General features: G+C 40.6%; 1 protein-coding gene across 1 annotated transcript in view; it reads right to left on the minus strand.

The window, feature by feature from the left end:
• LOC122663360 (ribosomal RNA small subunit methyltransferase H) overlaps nucleotides 1–14,369 on the minus strand; it is a 71,756-nt gene that overhangs the window by 23,875 nt on the left and 33,512 nt on the right. Inside the window, exon 3 of the mRNA XM_043859037.1 lies at nucleotides 950–1,018. Within this exon, the coding sequence (XP_043714972.1) occupies nucleotides 950–1,018 (69 nt within the window). The remainder of the gene's footprint in view (nucleotides 1–949; nucleotides 1,019–14,369) is intronic.

The raw sequence follows: 14,369 nt of genomic DNA on the forward strand, positions 1-14,369 counted from the left end.
ATATCCCCGGAATATTTTTGGCTCTGATGCCATGTAGAATTCCGTGAATACTGGCTTGAGTCAAAGTGACTACAGCCATCTATATTTATAATAAAGAGAAGAACATTTTGGAATGAGTACAAGGACAAAAATACCCTTAGGACAATTCTACCCTCGAACCCATATTACAACAAAAACAAAAACAACTGAGAATGTTCCAAAACACAGCCTGCATCAAGAACCTCTCCCTACTCATCAGTGTTCATTATTGTCATAAATTGCTGCAAATGTACAGTGTTAAAGTTTTGTACAAACCGCAGGGGTAGTTGTGTCTTTATACCTGTGGTATATAGCTGGTGGCTAGGAGTTGTGTTAGTAAGCATGATAGGGGGAGTCCCTATCGTGATATCTCAACTTTCTTGATTTCCTATTGTACTACTTTCCTATTCTAAGTTGTAAGTTGAGTTGTATCCTAAGTCTGATTCCAAATCAGGTCACAACTCGAATTTCTACTTGAGAAATAAAAGGCCTATCCACGATAGACAGAACATTCTCAGTCTATTGGGTTCTGAGATATTCCCTCCTTCTCTTATCATCTTCTCTCTCATCTTCAAGTTGGATTGCTGCTGACTACCAGGTTCTCCTTTGTAACATACAGCAATCAGCACATATGACCCCAGAAAACAGAAGAACTATAATCTGTTCTTTTGGTAGGTATGCAATAGTATTCTATAAAGAACTGCTATTATTATCAATGACAATCATAGAATGCCATGGAAGATGGCCAGAGCATAATAACAATATGGAATTCTACTTTAGGACATTAAATCAGGAGTGAGTCACTTTCTTCCGAAATGCATTTCATTCTAGTTAGCAAGTTTTGGACTTTGGTCACTGACAAAAAGAATAAACAATAAATAAAAATAAAACATGGGGAAATTCAAAAAAAGAAAACTGTACTGCCTTGAACCTGAGGATTCATCCGCATATCAAGAGGCCCATCACTGAGAACACTGAACCCTCTTTCGGCATTGTTCACCTGACCACAGAACACGAGACACTGTAAAGGGCACAAATTATGTGGTCCAGAAAAAGAGGCTACACAAGTCAGCTTCTTTATCTTAAAAACTTATAAGCAAATTCACAAATAATCAGAGAAAGGCAGGAAAATTTAATGTCTACTTCAGAATAATCAATCAATATTAAATTGGAGATACCAACCTCATTTTCAAATGAAATCAAACAAGCATATAGGAACTTGGATTGCGTTAAACAAGAAAAAAAGAGAGGCTGAAAGAAGGCCAGGGTGATGCGATGACGAGTACTTAGGAGGAAGCTCAAAGCAGAAGAAATATTTTGCCAGTTTCTCTCTTCTCATACTAACCTGGGAGCCTTACCAATCATTACAAACATTTAAAGACCAAACTATGTGTTGGCAGAACAGTGGGTTAGAAAGAGAGAATGAGAGAAAATAATGACTTGTATTCATTGATAGGTAAGCCCCTCAATTTATAATAGAGGGGAAAATACAAAGGGACTGAAATAGGCGATGTGGGACTAAAACCCACATAGCCGACTGTAGACATAATTACCCCTAACTAACTGTCTCTATAAGAGTAGTGGCTTAAACCTAATAACATAGAAATTAAACTACCCCAAAAGGACCAGAATACCCCCACGGTATTGTGAATTACATATTCCAACACTCCCCCTCAAGTTGGATTTTACAAATAAGTAAAGAAAGAAGATCCAGCTTGAACTAATAAGAAAAAAACTCCATAATAATGGTAACACTCCCCCTCAAGTTGGCGCATACAAGACACTAATGCCCAACTTGAACAAAAAAGGAAAAAACTAAGTCGTAGCAGAATCCAGCTTCAAGACGAATGCAACTCCCAAATAAACCTTTAAGAACTAGAAAAAAATAAGTCTTCAAAACCTGGGCAAACTTGATCAGCAAACTTTCACCAATCTTTAACAGCTGTCCAGTGATGAATCTCTGACTGATAATCTTGAAGATAAGCAACTAGGGCAGCAAGCAGCGGAAACAAATAAATCAAGCAGCAGAAATGATCAACCCAACTGTAGAATCTCATATAGGCAGGCAATAACCAAACATCTTCAATCCTTTAATACTTCAATCTCCCCCTTACGGCAAACTCAACACAATAACAAAGGAGATACCCAATGGCAATGGTGGAAACTCTGATCTTCTATTTTTTGCACCAAGTGTTCCTGCAAGTTCTGCTTCTACAATGTCTGCAGGTGTATTGTACATAATCTCCCCCTCACGTGTAGTAGTACATGTGGACATAACAAAGATGATGAAAGAGATAGTGCAATAGGATAATATTCCAAAATATTCTAAGAGGTGCTAAGGGTAATGGAAAAGGAAGAAATGGCAAATTAGAGACTACCATTATAGTCTAAAGTGGTTATCGGTATATGCCAAAAGTATGTTTTGGGAGGTGGTGAGGTGAAAAGAACAATGAGATAATGAATTACGGAGTAAAACAATTCAACATATAAATTTTCAACCATCTTCAAACGATCAAACAAACACTTTTGATGGAAAGTCCTGCAGGGGAGAAACTCCTAACTCCAATATTCAATTATGATAAGTATACAGATCTGATTTGAAGTAAGGAAAAGCTCCAATCTTCAAGGCTCGATCAATCTTCAAACAAGGAAGAACAAGTGTGCAAAACTCCAATTTATAAACTCCCACATGCGAAATAGGACTGACGAAGATATCTGAACAGCAATTGATGTAAGAAGCTTCAACAAAAAAACTTAGATCAGATCTGAATTAGTGAGAACAATGCTAGGATCAAGCTCCAAAGTAAGCCGGATATGAACCAGAAAAGCTTCACATAACTGAATAGGTTCGTAGTTGCAACCAATAACCATGAAACACACTGTTGTAATCCCAAATAAGCTGATCTCCAGGGTAGTAGATACGAGTCTTCAATAATGAAAGAAATTTGATCTCCAATAGTAGGATACTCAGTCTCAATAATAGGGCAACAGTAGTCCTCATAAAGGTAGCAGTAACATGTAAACCAGTCATGCTTACAAAAGCCAATCAATAGAACCAGCAAGTTCTGTAGTAAAGCTCAATAGAACCACCAAATAAAGATAAATAACCCGACAGATCTATAGGTATTTGAAGCAGCCAGCCACATAGGAACTAGAAAAAAAAGGTTGATAGTTGATGAAATCGAGCCATAAGAGTGAACCTGAATTTTTTCAAAACAAATCCATGAATGATGCTGAAACTTGGGTTGAGAACTCCTCTAGTATGTACAAGACTCCCCTAAAAAAATTAGCTTGATAGGACAGCCGTAACCCTAAAATCGATTTTTGTCAGGGTTTTGGAAAACCCTGAAATTGAGAACGATTAGGGGAAGGGGACTTCAAAAATGTGTTGATGCTTGTCAAAGTGTGATGATTTCTTGGCATAGATGCTGTCCACAGCTGCTGGAATGGATCTCCAACACGAACACCCAATCTCTTGTAGGATTTGAGACTTGATCTTCAAGTGGGAGAAACACCAAAATGTGCAGAAAAAATAGGGCAGCAGCTATCTTAGGTAAAATACTTCTTAAGCCATGAATAATTGAAGTAGATTGCCTCTCTTGATGGTAGAAACACCTCCAAAAACTCCAGAAGCAGCAGGTAACCCTAACCCAAAAAATTGATTAATGTCAGGGTTTTGGAAAACCCTGAAAAATAGAGATCAATTGGGGAGGGGTCTTCTAGAAAACTTGGATAGGTGCAAGATTGAGGTCGAGTGGTCCTAGTAATGGAAGTAATCAGCCCTCCAAAAATCAGCAAAAGCTGAAACCTGTAACCCTAATTTCGATTGGAGTCAAGGTATTGTCGGGGCTTTTAGCAGGTAACCAAATTAGCAGGTTAAGAAAATTTTTGCTCTAGAAACAAATCCAGCCATCAGAAATGATCCAAACTTAGGTCGAGTAGGGTTTGTAGTAGTAGGGAATCACCCCCAAAAAATCAGCTGCATCTGAAAAGGGAAACCCAAAATCGATTGGAGTCGGGGTTTTGAAAAACCCTGACAAGTTGAGATCGATTAGGGTACGAGCTGGAAAGGTAAATGAATGATGGAGAAATAGAAAAAAAAGGAAGGAGGTCATTTAAATAGAGTACAAAGGTGCTGGAAAGGAGAGCAAAGGGAGCTCCAATGGTGGAAGGTCAGCCTTCAATAGTGATAGGAAGTTGATCTCCAGAAAATTCTGGGAAGCTCTAATTCGCAAAGATGGTTCCAGCAGAATTTTAATTGAAAAAAAAAATCGATAGAATGGAGGAGGGCAGCAACTAAATCATTGGTTAAGGTTTTTTACCTAATTAGTGCTGCCCCCTTACAAGGATAAAAAGAAGAAAACCAGAGGAAGGAAAAGCCGAGAAAGAGAGAAGAAGGGAGAAGTTGATTGATTGAAGAAGGTCTTGTTCTTTCTTTCTAACCTAGATCAGACCAGCTCTGATACCATGTTGGCAGAACCGTGGGTTAGAAAGAGAGAATGAGAGAAAATAATGACTTGTATTCATTGATAGGTAAGCCCCTCTACTTATAAGTTATAATAGAGGGGAAAATACAAAGGGACTGAAATAGACGATGTGGGACTAAAACCCATATAGCCGACTGTAGACATAATTACCCCTAACTAACTATCTCTATAAGAGCAGTGACTTAAACCTAATAACATAAGAATTAAACTACCCCAAAAGGACCAGAATACCCCCACGGTATTTTGGATTTTACATATTCCAACACTATGAGTAGAAGTTTTAGATTGCAAATTCCTCGAGTAACCCATCAGAGTATTCTCATGATTCCACCATGTTGTAATATAGGTTCAAGGGTATTTTAGTCCTTGTACCTATTCTGGAATGTTCCTACCTTTATTATAAATAAAGTGGGGCTGTGATAAGCCATTATTCATATTCTCCACATGGTATCAAAGTTGGGGTGCACATTGGGATCCTAACCCTAATACCTTTCACGAAACCCTAGAGTCTCTCTCTCTCTCTCTCTTTCTCTCTCTCTTCTCTTCTCGATTTCACGCCACCAGCCAACAATCTCCCACCTCTCTCACCCTCTCAGTTTTCCCGCCAGCACCTCCAGCCACTACCGCCTCCTTGGTCTCCTCTTGGTCGCAACTCCGGTTGCTGCCGGCCCCTTTATTTCACCCTTGGTGGTGAGTTATCTCCCACCAAGGGCCTCCATCTCGATTAGCATGTTTTAAATCCTTAATCTTTTGGGATTCTTTCTGGGTGTTGATTTGGTGATTTGGCCTTTCTTCTACCAACAAATATGGCAGATTTAGATATCTCCACCACCTCAACTGGACATGAAGGAGCAACTCAACATGTCTTCCTTCCATTCCCTGCCAGCCCCATCAAATTGAATGGGAGCAATTATCTTATGTGGTCGAGATCTTGTTTTTTGGCTATTGGTTCCCGTGGTCTTTCTGGTTACATCACAGGAACTGCAACTATGCCAGTGCTGGTTCTGCCCAAGATAATTGTTGATATCAAATTTTCTTATGATGTCATATCTCATCAACTCTATAGATCCTGATATTGCTAGTGGCTACCTCCTTCTCAACACTGCTGCCAAGATTTGGAAGACAGCCAAGGACACTTATTTCCTAGGTCGGTAATACTGCCTAGTACTATGAGCTCTGTCAGAAGATACATGCCACAAAGCAGCAAGAATTATCCCTCTCAATATTATTCTAAACTGCGTGCCATGTGGCAACAGCTGGATTTATATGGATCCTTTACTGCTATTTGTAATGTTGATGTCACTGTCTTCAAGAAGTGGGAAGAAGGTCTTCGGGTATTTGATTTCCTTGTCGGCCTCAATATGGAGTACAATCAAATTCGAGCTAATGTCTTGAATCGTGATCCCCTCCCTACTCTTGAATAGGCATATGCTGTGGTTCAATCAAAGGAAAGTATTCGCACTACTACGGTTCATCCAGTTACCCGGGAGTGATCTGCCCTCCTCACCAGCCCACAACAGACATCTTGTGGGGGTCCTCCTCGTACTACGAGCGATCGTTCCACCATAGATCGCCCCCAGGTGAAGTGTGATTTTTGGGGCAAGGAACGACACACTAGAGAAAAATGTTGGAAGCTATATAGGCACCCCAATGATACCCGGGGATGTGACCAGGGACGTTCTACCACAACTAGGGCTAATCAATCTTCATCTGAGGACACCATATCTGATCAACCTCTTTCCCAAGAGGAATTTCACCAGCATTTTTGTCATTTGATGACTTGGCTTGATACCACTTCTTCACCAGCGGCTTCTGCTACCTCTTTGCCAAGACTTTCCACTCCTACTTCTTCACCCACACCAGGTATTTTGTTTAGTGGCAATTTTACCTCAGTCATGTCCAACTCTTGGATCATTGACTCCGGTGCAACTGATCACATGATAGGTTCTTCTACCAAATTTTTTAAATATTTTCCGTTGTCTGGTAACAGTAAAGTTTGGGTTGTTGATGGTTCTCTTACCTGTGTTTCTGGGAAGGGCACCACTAAGTGCACTCCTTCCTTATGTCTTTCTTCTGTTTTGCATGTTCCAAAATTTTCTACTAATTTATTATCTATTAGTAGCCTCACTCATGATTTGAACTGCAAAGTAACTTTCTTTCCTACCCATTGTCTTTTCAGGACTTGGAAAAGAGTCATACAATTGGCAGTGGTAAAGTGGTTGGTGGTCTCTACATGCTGCAAAGTTCTCCACCCTCATCAGCTTTGGTTTCTCAGGCCTCCCTCCCAGAATCTTCAGCATCAGCTTTGGCCGAACTGCATAGATGGCATCGTCGACTTGGCCATCCTCTACAAGTTTTATCTACTTTATTTCCCAATTTAGTTAAGAGTTGTAACACAACCAAATTTTCATGTGATACTTGCATTTTTTCCAAGCAAACTCGAACTGTTTATCCCATTTCAAATATTGAAGTCTAATTCCATTTGGTTTAATACATTATGATGTGTGGGGCCCTGTCCGTTGTGTTTCCACCTCTAATTACCAGTGGTTTGTCACCTTTATTCATAGTTCAAAAACTCGGCGAGATCTCAAATATCTTGAGAATCTCGAGCTTCTCAAGACGAGATGACATACAAGACACAAAATATGCACGGTTTCGAATAACTCGGCCGAAATGTCGAATATTTCGAGAATCTCAGAAAAATCTCGAATATTTCGAGAATTTTGACCTCCTATATTGTATTGTTGGGACTTGGGAGTTGAGACTTGAGACGTGGAAGACTAGGGTAGTAAGGTCTCGAAGACTTATGTATTATTCATTGTACTTGGGTTGGGTGTCTATGTAATATGCATTGTGAACACTTCACTGTATCTTGTGGTTTGTAGTAGCAACTTTAAATCTTTTAACTATTTCTTAAATAATTATTCAATATTATGTGTCTTCATCCATTATTGCATAATTTACTTGTTTTACTTGCCAATAATGTCTCATATCATTCAAACAATGTGTAGAATACGCAACATTACATTAAGGGTTCGGCCTTTACTGCCAATCAAGGGTGCAAATCCAAAACACCAAATTGGGTGTTTTTTTCTTTCAATTTGAAGATTTAAATATGTTATTAAGCCTAAAACAAGCTTCCCTTAAAGTTTCGGAACCAACTATGGCCAACTGCCCATCGAAACATCATTCTGAAACCAAAAAAAAAGAAGAAATTGCATAGTCTCTCCAAGATCTCGAGATCTCGAGAATCTTGACCTGGTCAAGACGGCAGGTCAAGACAAGTTTTCAAACCATGCCTTTATTGACTGTTTTCCCATACTACATGGGTTTACCTTATGCACCAAAAAAGTGATGTATTTTCCTGCTTCCAATTGTTTCACAAAATGGTTCAGACTCAGTTTGATGCTCGAGTAAAAAAATTTCCGAACAGATAATGGGAAAGAATATATGGACAGCTCCTTTCAAACCTACCTGTCTTCTCATGGTTTAATACATCAAACCTCTTTTGTAGATACTCCTGCCTAGAATGGTGTAGCTGAATGGAAGAATCGTCACCTTTTGGAAGTGGCCCGATCTCATATGTTCACAATGGTTGTTCCTCGGTTTTGGGGTGATGTTGTGCTCTCTACTACCTATCTCATCAATCGGCTGCCTTCCCGAGTCCTCGCATCTCGCTGCCTTCTTGATGTTCTCTTGGGATCATCTTCTTTTGTGGTCCCTCCTAAGGTCTTTGGTTGTGTGGTAGCTCGCAATCATCATGTCCATGGGAAGTTTTGTGAAATCCACTGTAAATTTGAACTTTGGAACTTGTGTGATTTCAGGTTCTAGTTCTGTGTCTATGGTTGCATCGATGTTGTGGGCTCATCAGTGGAGGATGCAGATCAATTCTCTGACTCACCTATGGAGGATTCCAGGGAGCTATCACAGCAAGCCATTCTTGACTCTGAGAGTTCTGCAGGCTGCCTGCATCTGAGCTACGTGTGTCAGACATGCTTGGATGCACAAATGCAGAAACTCTCTATTTCATAGCCTGAGTTGTAAATATTATATTGTTCCTATAAGCTTATATGTAGTTTATTTGTTTAATTTATGTATTAAGGGCATAATGGTAATTTACCCTTGTGGGACCCACACCCTAGTGAGGGATTCAGCTTCCCATAGTCTACCTCAGCTGGATCCCTATTTGTGTCACATGACATAGCCTGTATGACTTAGATATAGGCTGTTATATAATTCAATTCTATAAAAACAGTTTAGGAAAATAAATTTCTAAAACTAATTCTAATTTGACTAAGGCAAACATGCCTTAGTCATACATTACTATATAAGAATTACTTAGCCTTAACTTTCATTTCATTCCAAAACTTAAATCAAAACCGATTCAGCTCTGAAGGAGTGAGAGAAAAAGAGAAAAGAGAAGGAAGAAAGAGGGCTTATGCTTGGAGTTGAAGCCTAGCTTGGAGATTAGTCTTGGAATTGAAAACTAAGGGTTGCCATCCTCAATTACATCTTCTGTTTCAGGTAGGCCATGAATATAACTGCTGTACCTGTTTCTTCCTCTCAATTCTCTTAATTTCATTTTGGTTTTAAACCCAATTCAGTCCTAGGAGAAAGGATTGATATGAATTTGACCAAATCCCCAATTTCATCATGATGATTGGATCCAATTTGACCAAAATAGGAAAATAACCTGAATTTCTCTTCTGATCCTTCAATTATAATTGAATCTTAAACCCTAGTATAAGAAATTAGGTTAAATTGACCAAATCCCCAAACTGGTTAGTGGTTTTAGGTTTAATTAACCCAATTCTACTAACCCACTTTAAATATGGCTTCAAACATGAAATTGAAGCCTTGCATGTCAAGTTCCAAGGAACACATGAAAAAAATCCCAATTCTGACTTTTGGACCGGATGGAGTTGTAGGCCTGCAACCGATCGACTGTAGGGTCCTTGGTGTGAATCCGGTCCACTATTTTGGCCTAGTCTTGAACCCAGATGTTAGGGCTTTGACCTAGGACTCTTTCTATAACTAATTCATGATATTTTGTGTATATCTAGGACTGTTAAACCCTGTCTTTGTGTGGTTTACCTGGAGTTTTGGGATTCTATCTGTCTAGGCTAGTCTGCTATCTCAGGTAAGGGAATTTAACCTTAATTTTGGTGTGTTTGTGAAATTAATTGTCATTTTGTTAAGTATGCCATAGCATGCATCATTCCTCCAACTCTATTTATATAGTTTATTAGCTTTTATTTCTTTGAATTAGATGTGCATGATTTAGGATGCATCTGCATATTGCATTGCACATATTATTGTTCTTGGAACTGTATGATTTATGATGATGTTGATGGACACCTTATTGTATTATTCTTATTGAAACATATGCCATCATATTAGACTGCATATGATTAGGACTGGCATAAACCCAGTACTACGGCCTATACCAACAGGGGATAGGTGTTGGACAACCCGTGGTAGGTCCGAAGGGATGATTCCAGAATGCCATTCATTGTCCCATTTCCGAAGAACATTACAGGAGTGGGAACAAACAGTAGGGTTAGTCACTGGGGGTTCGTTAGCATCAGATGTTTGATGCCTGAGCTGGCGAGTCTCCACCGTAGTAGAATGGTTTCGCTCGGGTGACCGACGTCTGGTTATGTGTTTCCGGGACCGAGGCTATCATTCTATTACAGTAGTACTTATACCTCATGAGACCTAGTATCCATGTTAGGAGCATGTTTATTTTAGGTCATTCATCATGGACTATCGAACTGTAGGTGCTGCAAGTACGTGACATGTTTCTATTGAACCATAGGTGGCTTATTGGCAGCGGGAATATATTGCTTTGGCTGGACGATTGGCTAGGTGTGGGCCCTCTAATAGATTTTGCGGATAATGCTTTGCAAGTTGATCCTAGTACCATGGTGAAGGATGTGCTTAGCGTGGAGGGGGAATGGGACAACGACTTCCTTAACAGGATTGATTCGAGTGAAGTTCGCGACAAAATAGTTGGTGGCAATTTCTTCATCTCCAATAGGGATGACAGGTTGGTGTGGACACCGAACTCGAATGGGGTTTTCACGGTGAAATCAGCATGGCACTCCGTGCGTACAAGGTTTGCATCGGTTTCTTATGCGAAGTGGTGCTGGAATAGCTTATTGCCAACCAAGGTGGGGTTCTTTACATGGCAGCTTATGAATGGAGGGATCCCGTCGGATGAGGAATTGATGAGACTAGGGGTTCCTATGGCTTCTAAATGCAACTGTTGCAGCGAGGGGGAAACCACTAACCACATTTTACTGTATGGCGGCACAACATCTAAAGTGTTTGGTAGATTACTTGATGTGGAGATCCTCCCATCGCAAAATACTAGGAGCAGGCTATCCTTCTGGCACTCAAAGGTCTCATTGTGGGGAGTGTGCCAATTCATCATCGGCTTGGTTCCGTCACTGATAGTTTGGGAGTGGTGGAAAGAAAGGAACAAGAGGAGGCATGGAGAGGAAAGAAGGGCTGCATCGATGATTATTGCTAAGGTGAGATTATGGTTGCATGAGTTTACCTACCCAACTAGTCTTGGTAAGGACCTCTCCTTGAAGGAAGGTTTAATCCTTCAAGTGCTTAATATTAAACCTCCCGTTCGAAGACATAAAGCGCCCATTCCAGTGTATTGGTGCCCCCCTTTGAGTTAGGTGAAGTTAAATATACACGGGGCGAGCAAAGGTAATCTAGGGCCAAGTGGAGGTAGGGGAATCGTGCGAGGTGCCAATGGTAAGTTGTTGTTTGGTTTCTCCAACTTTTACGAGGTCTGTTCTATTGCAGTGGCGGAGTTGAGGGCCCTCCGAGATGGCCTTAGATTATGTGCTGAAATGGGCCTTGCTGGCTGCCAAGTCAGCTCTGACTCTGCAACCACGGTGCAGTTTGTCACTCGCAAAGCATGTAGCTTGTGGAACTGTTGATTCCTCTTCCAAGAGGTCCTGAATTTGGTTGATTCCCTAGGGGTTAATATTTGCTTCACTTATAGGGAAAGTAATCAAGCAGCAGATTTCTTGGCACATTTGGCATGCTCAAGGACTGAAAACACAGTGTTTCGCTCGGGGGATGTTATTCCGCAGGAACTTCAGAGGATCATGAGGGAGGATAAAGCGGGACTCCTTGTGTTATGGCTGTAGGTTTTTGCTCACTTGTTTTTTGTGGGAAGGGTTTGCATTTGAAGTGAGAGTTGAGAGAGCGTTCTCCTTTGGGCAGGGGTAAGGTGGGTTATGTCCCCCCCCTTTGTGATTCTTTCTATTGTTTAACCTTAATAAAATCTCAAGGGCTGCCCCGGGTCCCAGGTGAAGTCCGGGTTAAAAAAAAAAAAAAAAAAATCTGCATATGCTTGCATGCTTTTCCTTGCTGGGCTCACTGGAGCTCATCCCTGTGGTTAACCTTATTTTTCAGATGATACTACTGCTGTGGCTGTTTCTGTGGGAGTTTCTTCTGCTCAGGAGCTTCCTACAGCTCATGAAGTTGATACTCCGCTTCTTGTGGAGCACGATGTCTCGTGCTCGTGTGACGCCTGTGCTTTCTCTTGAAGTGCATGATAGACCAAGCTATCTTTCCTCTTTTTGTTTATAAACACTTTTGTATACCTAGTCTTATGTAGATATATCTTTTTGTTTTGGGTTGCTATGTAAATCCTTTTGTGTAACTCAAAGCTTCACTTTTATATATATATAACTGCTTTATCACTAGTTTCTTTATTATTGCCATTATTCCTATTATTTAAATTGCTTCCGCTGCGTTTAAATTCTGTATTGTGATAATTGTTGTAAATAGGGTACTACACTTACGATCCCGGTGGATTGGTTGGATGTCACAGACATCCAATCACACTTGGCCCTTATGAACCAGGTCGGGGTGTGACAAGTTTGATCCCAAGGGTCTCCGCCGAATCTTTTTGGACTACTCTTATAGAAAACCTAGGACCTGTAACCAGTAACTTTAGAGAGAAGAAAAGAGAGAAGAGAAGATGGAAGTTGTAAATACTTGAATTAATTAATTGATAGGTAAGCCCCTCTATTTATAATAAAGGAGAAATTACAAAGTGACTAAACTAGGCGATGTGAGACTAAAACCCACATAGCCGACATAAACTTAATAATAAAATTACCTCAAAAAGACCAGAATACCTTGGAGTATTCTGGATTACATATTCCAACACTCCCCCTGGATTATACAAATAAGAAAAGAAAGAAAATCCAGCTTGAACTAAAGAAAAAAGAACTCAATGCTAACATTCCCCCTCAAGTTGGCGCATACAAGGTACTAATGTCCAACTTGAACAAAATGGAAATAAAACTAAGTTGCAGCAGAATCCAGCTTGACATATGAATGCAGCTCCCAAATAAACCTTTAAGAACTTGAAAAAATAGATCTTCAAAACTTGGACAGGCATGATCAACAAATCGGGACTAGAATGTCTTCCAAAAAAGGCAGCTTTCAACGATCTTCAATAGCTATCCAGTGATGAATCTCAGATTGTCATAGTGACATAGAATCTTGAAGTGAAATAACTGGAGCAGCAAGCAGCGAAATCAAACTGAATCAGGCAGCAGAAAAAACTGTATCAACCCAACTGAAAGTCCTCAAATAGGCAACAACCAAATATCTTCAATACTTTTCAATACTTCAATCTCCCCTTTACGACAAACTCAACCCAATAACAAAGTAGATACCCATTGGCAATGGTGAAAACTCTGATCTTCTATGTTTTGCACTAAGTGTTCCTGCAAGTTCTGCTTCTACAATATCTGCAGCATGGTATAAAATCTCGCTAAATTTCGACGATATATCGCCAAATTTCGTATATCTCGACATGTCCGAGATTCAAAACCAATCCGAAACCAAAAAATACAAGGCAGAGCACGTGGTGATGCTGGTAATTCTTTTAAGTTTTAAATTACATATGTATTGAAATTTGAAAGTTGAAAGTTGAAACAACATTTGACACATGTCTTTTTTGTTGTAAACTTGTAATGCAGCTGAATGGTGGGTGTTGTATGGGGAATCGGCTGAAAACTTAAGAAGAATAGCAATTAAAGTCCTTGCCCAAACATGTTCTGCATCTGGTTGTGAGAGGAACTGGAGTACCTTTGCACTCATCCACTCCAAGAGGCGCAACAGATTAAAGTCTCAACGTTTATCTGACATGGTGTATGTGCACTACAACTTGAGGCTGAAACTGCAACACATACGCATGGGACATGAGGGACAGAGGGGCACCATTGATCTAGCTGACATCTTTCAAGTTGACTCAGACGATGAGGACCCTATTGTGGATTGGGTGAGGGATAGAGGTGAGCCAGTGTTGGATGAGGAGGGAGGTAGGCCCGACCCCATGATAGCTTCTGAGATTGGTGCTGATGTGGACGAGTATATGGCTGACGAGGGTCAGATACATGCAAGGGAAGCCTCACCCATACCATTCCAGCCCACTGGTGGCAATGTTGCTGATGATGAAGACTGGTCTAAGTCCTCAAATGATGATGATGGTGATGATGGTGATGCTGGTGGTGGTGATGGTGATGCTGGTGGTGGTAATGCTGGTGCTGGTGATGTTGGTGGTGGTGATGCTGGTGAAGAATTTGACGGCATGCGAGAGCGTTATGTGGTAGGCCAGGAGGCCCAGGATACGGCATCTGTAGAGCCACTCCGATTCACTAGAGAGACACAGTTTGATCATGCCACACAAGATACGGACCACGGAGCACGTGCCCCCACACCCCCACCCTCGAGAGGCCCCCTACATACATACAACAGGAAGCGTAGGGGTCGACAAACACGTTGCAACCTAATCACATGGACATTGATAACCTATCTAGC

The sequence above is a fragment of the Telopea speciosissima genome, chromosome 5 (assembly GCF_018873765.1).
Source record: "Telopea speciosissima isolate NSW1024214 ecotype Mountain lineage chromosome 5, Tspe_v1, whole genome shotgun sequence".
Taxonomy (NCBI): Eukaryota; Viridiplantae; Streptophyta; class Magnoliopsida; order Proteales; family Proteaceae; genus Telopea; species Telopea speciosissima.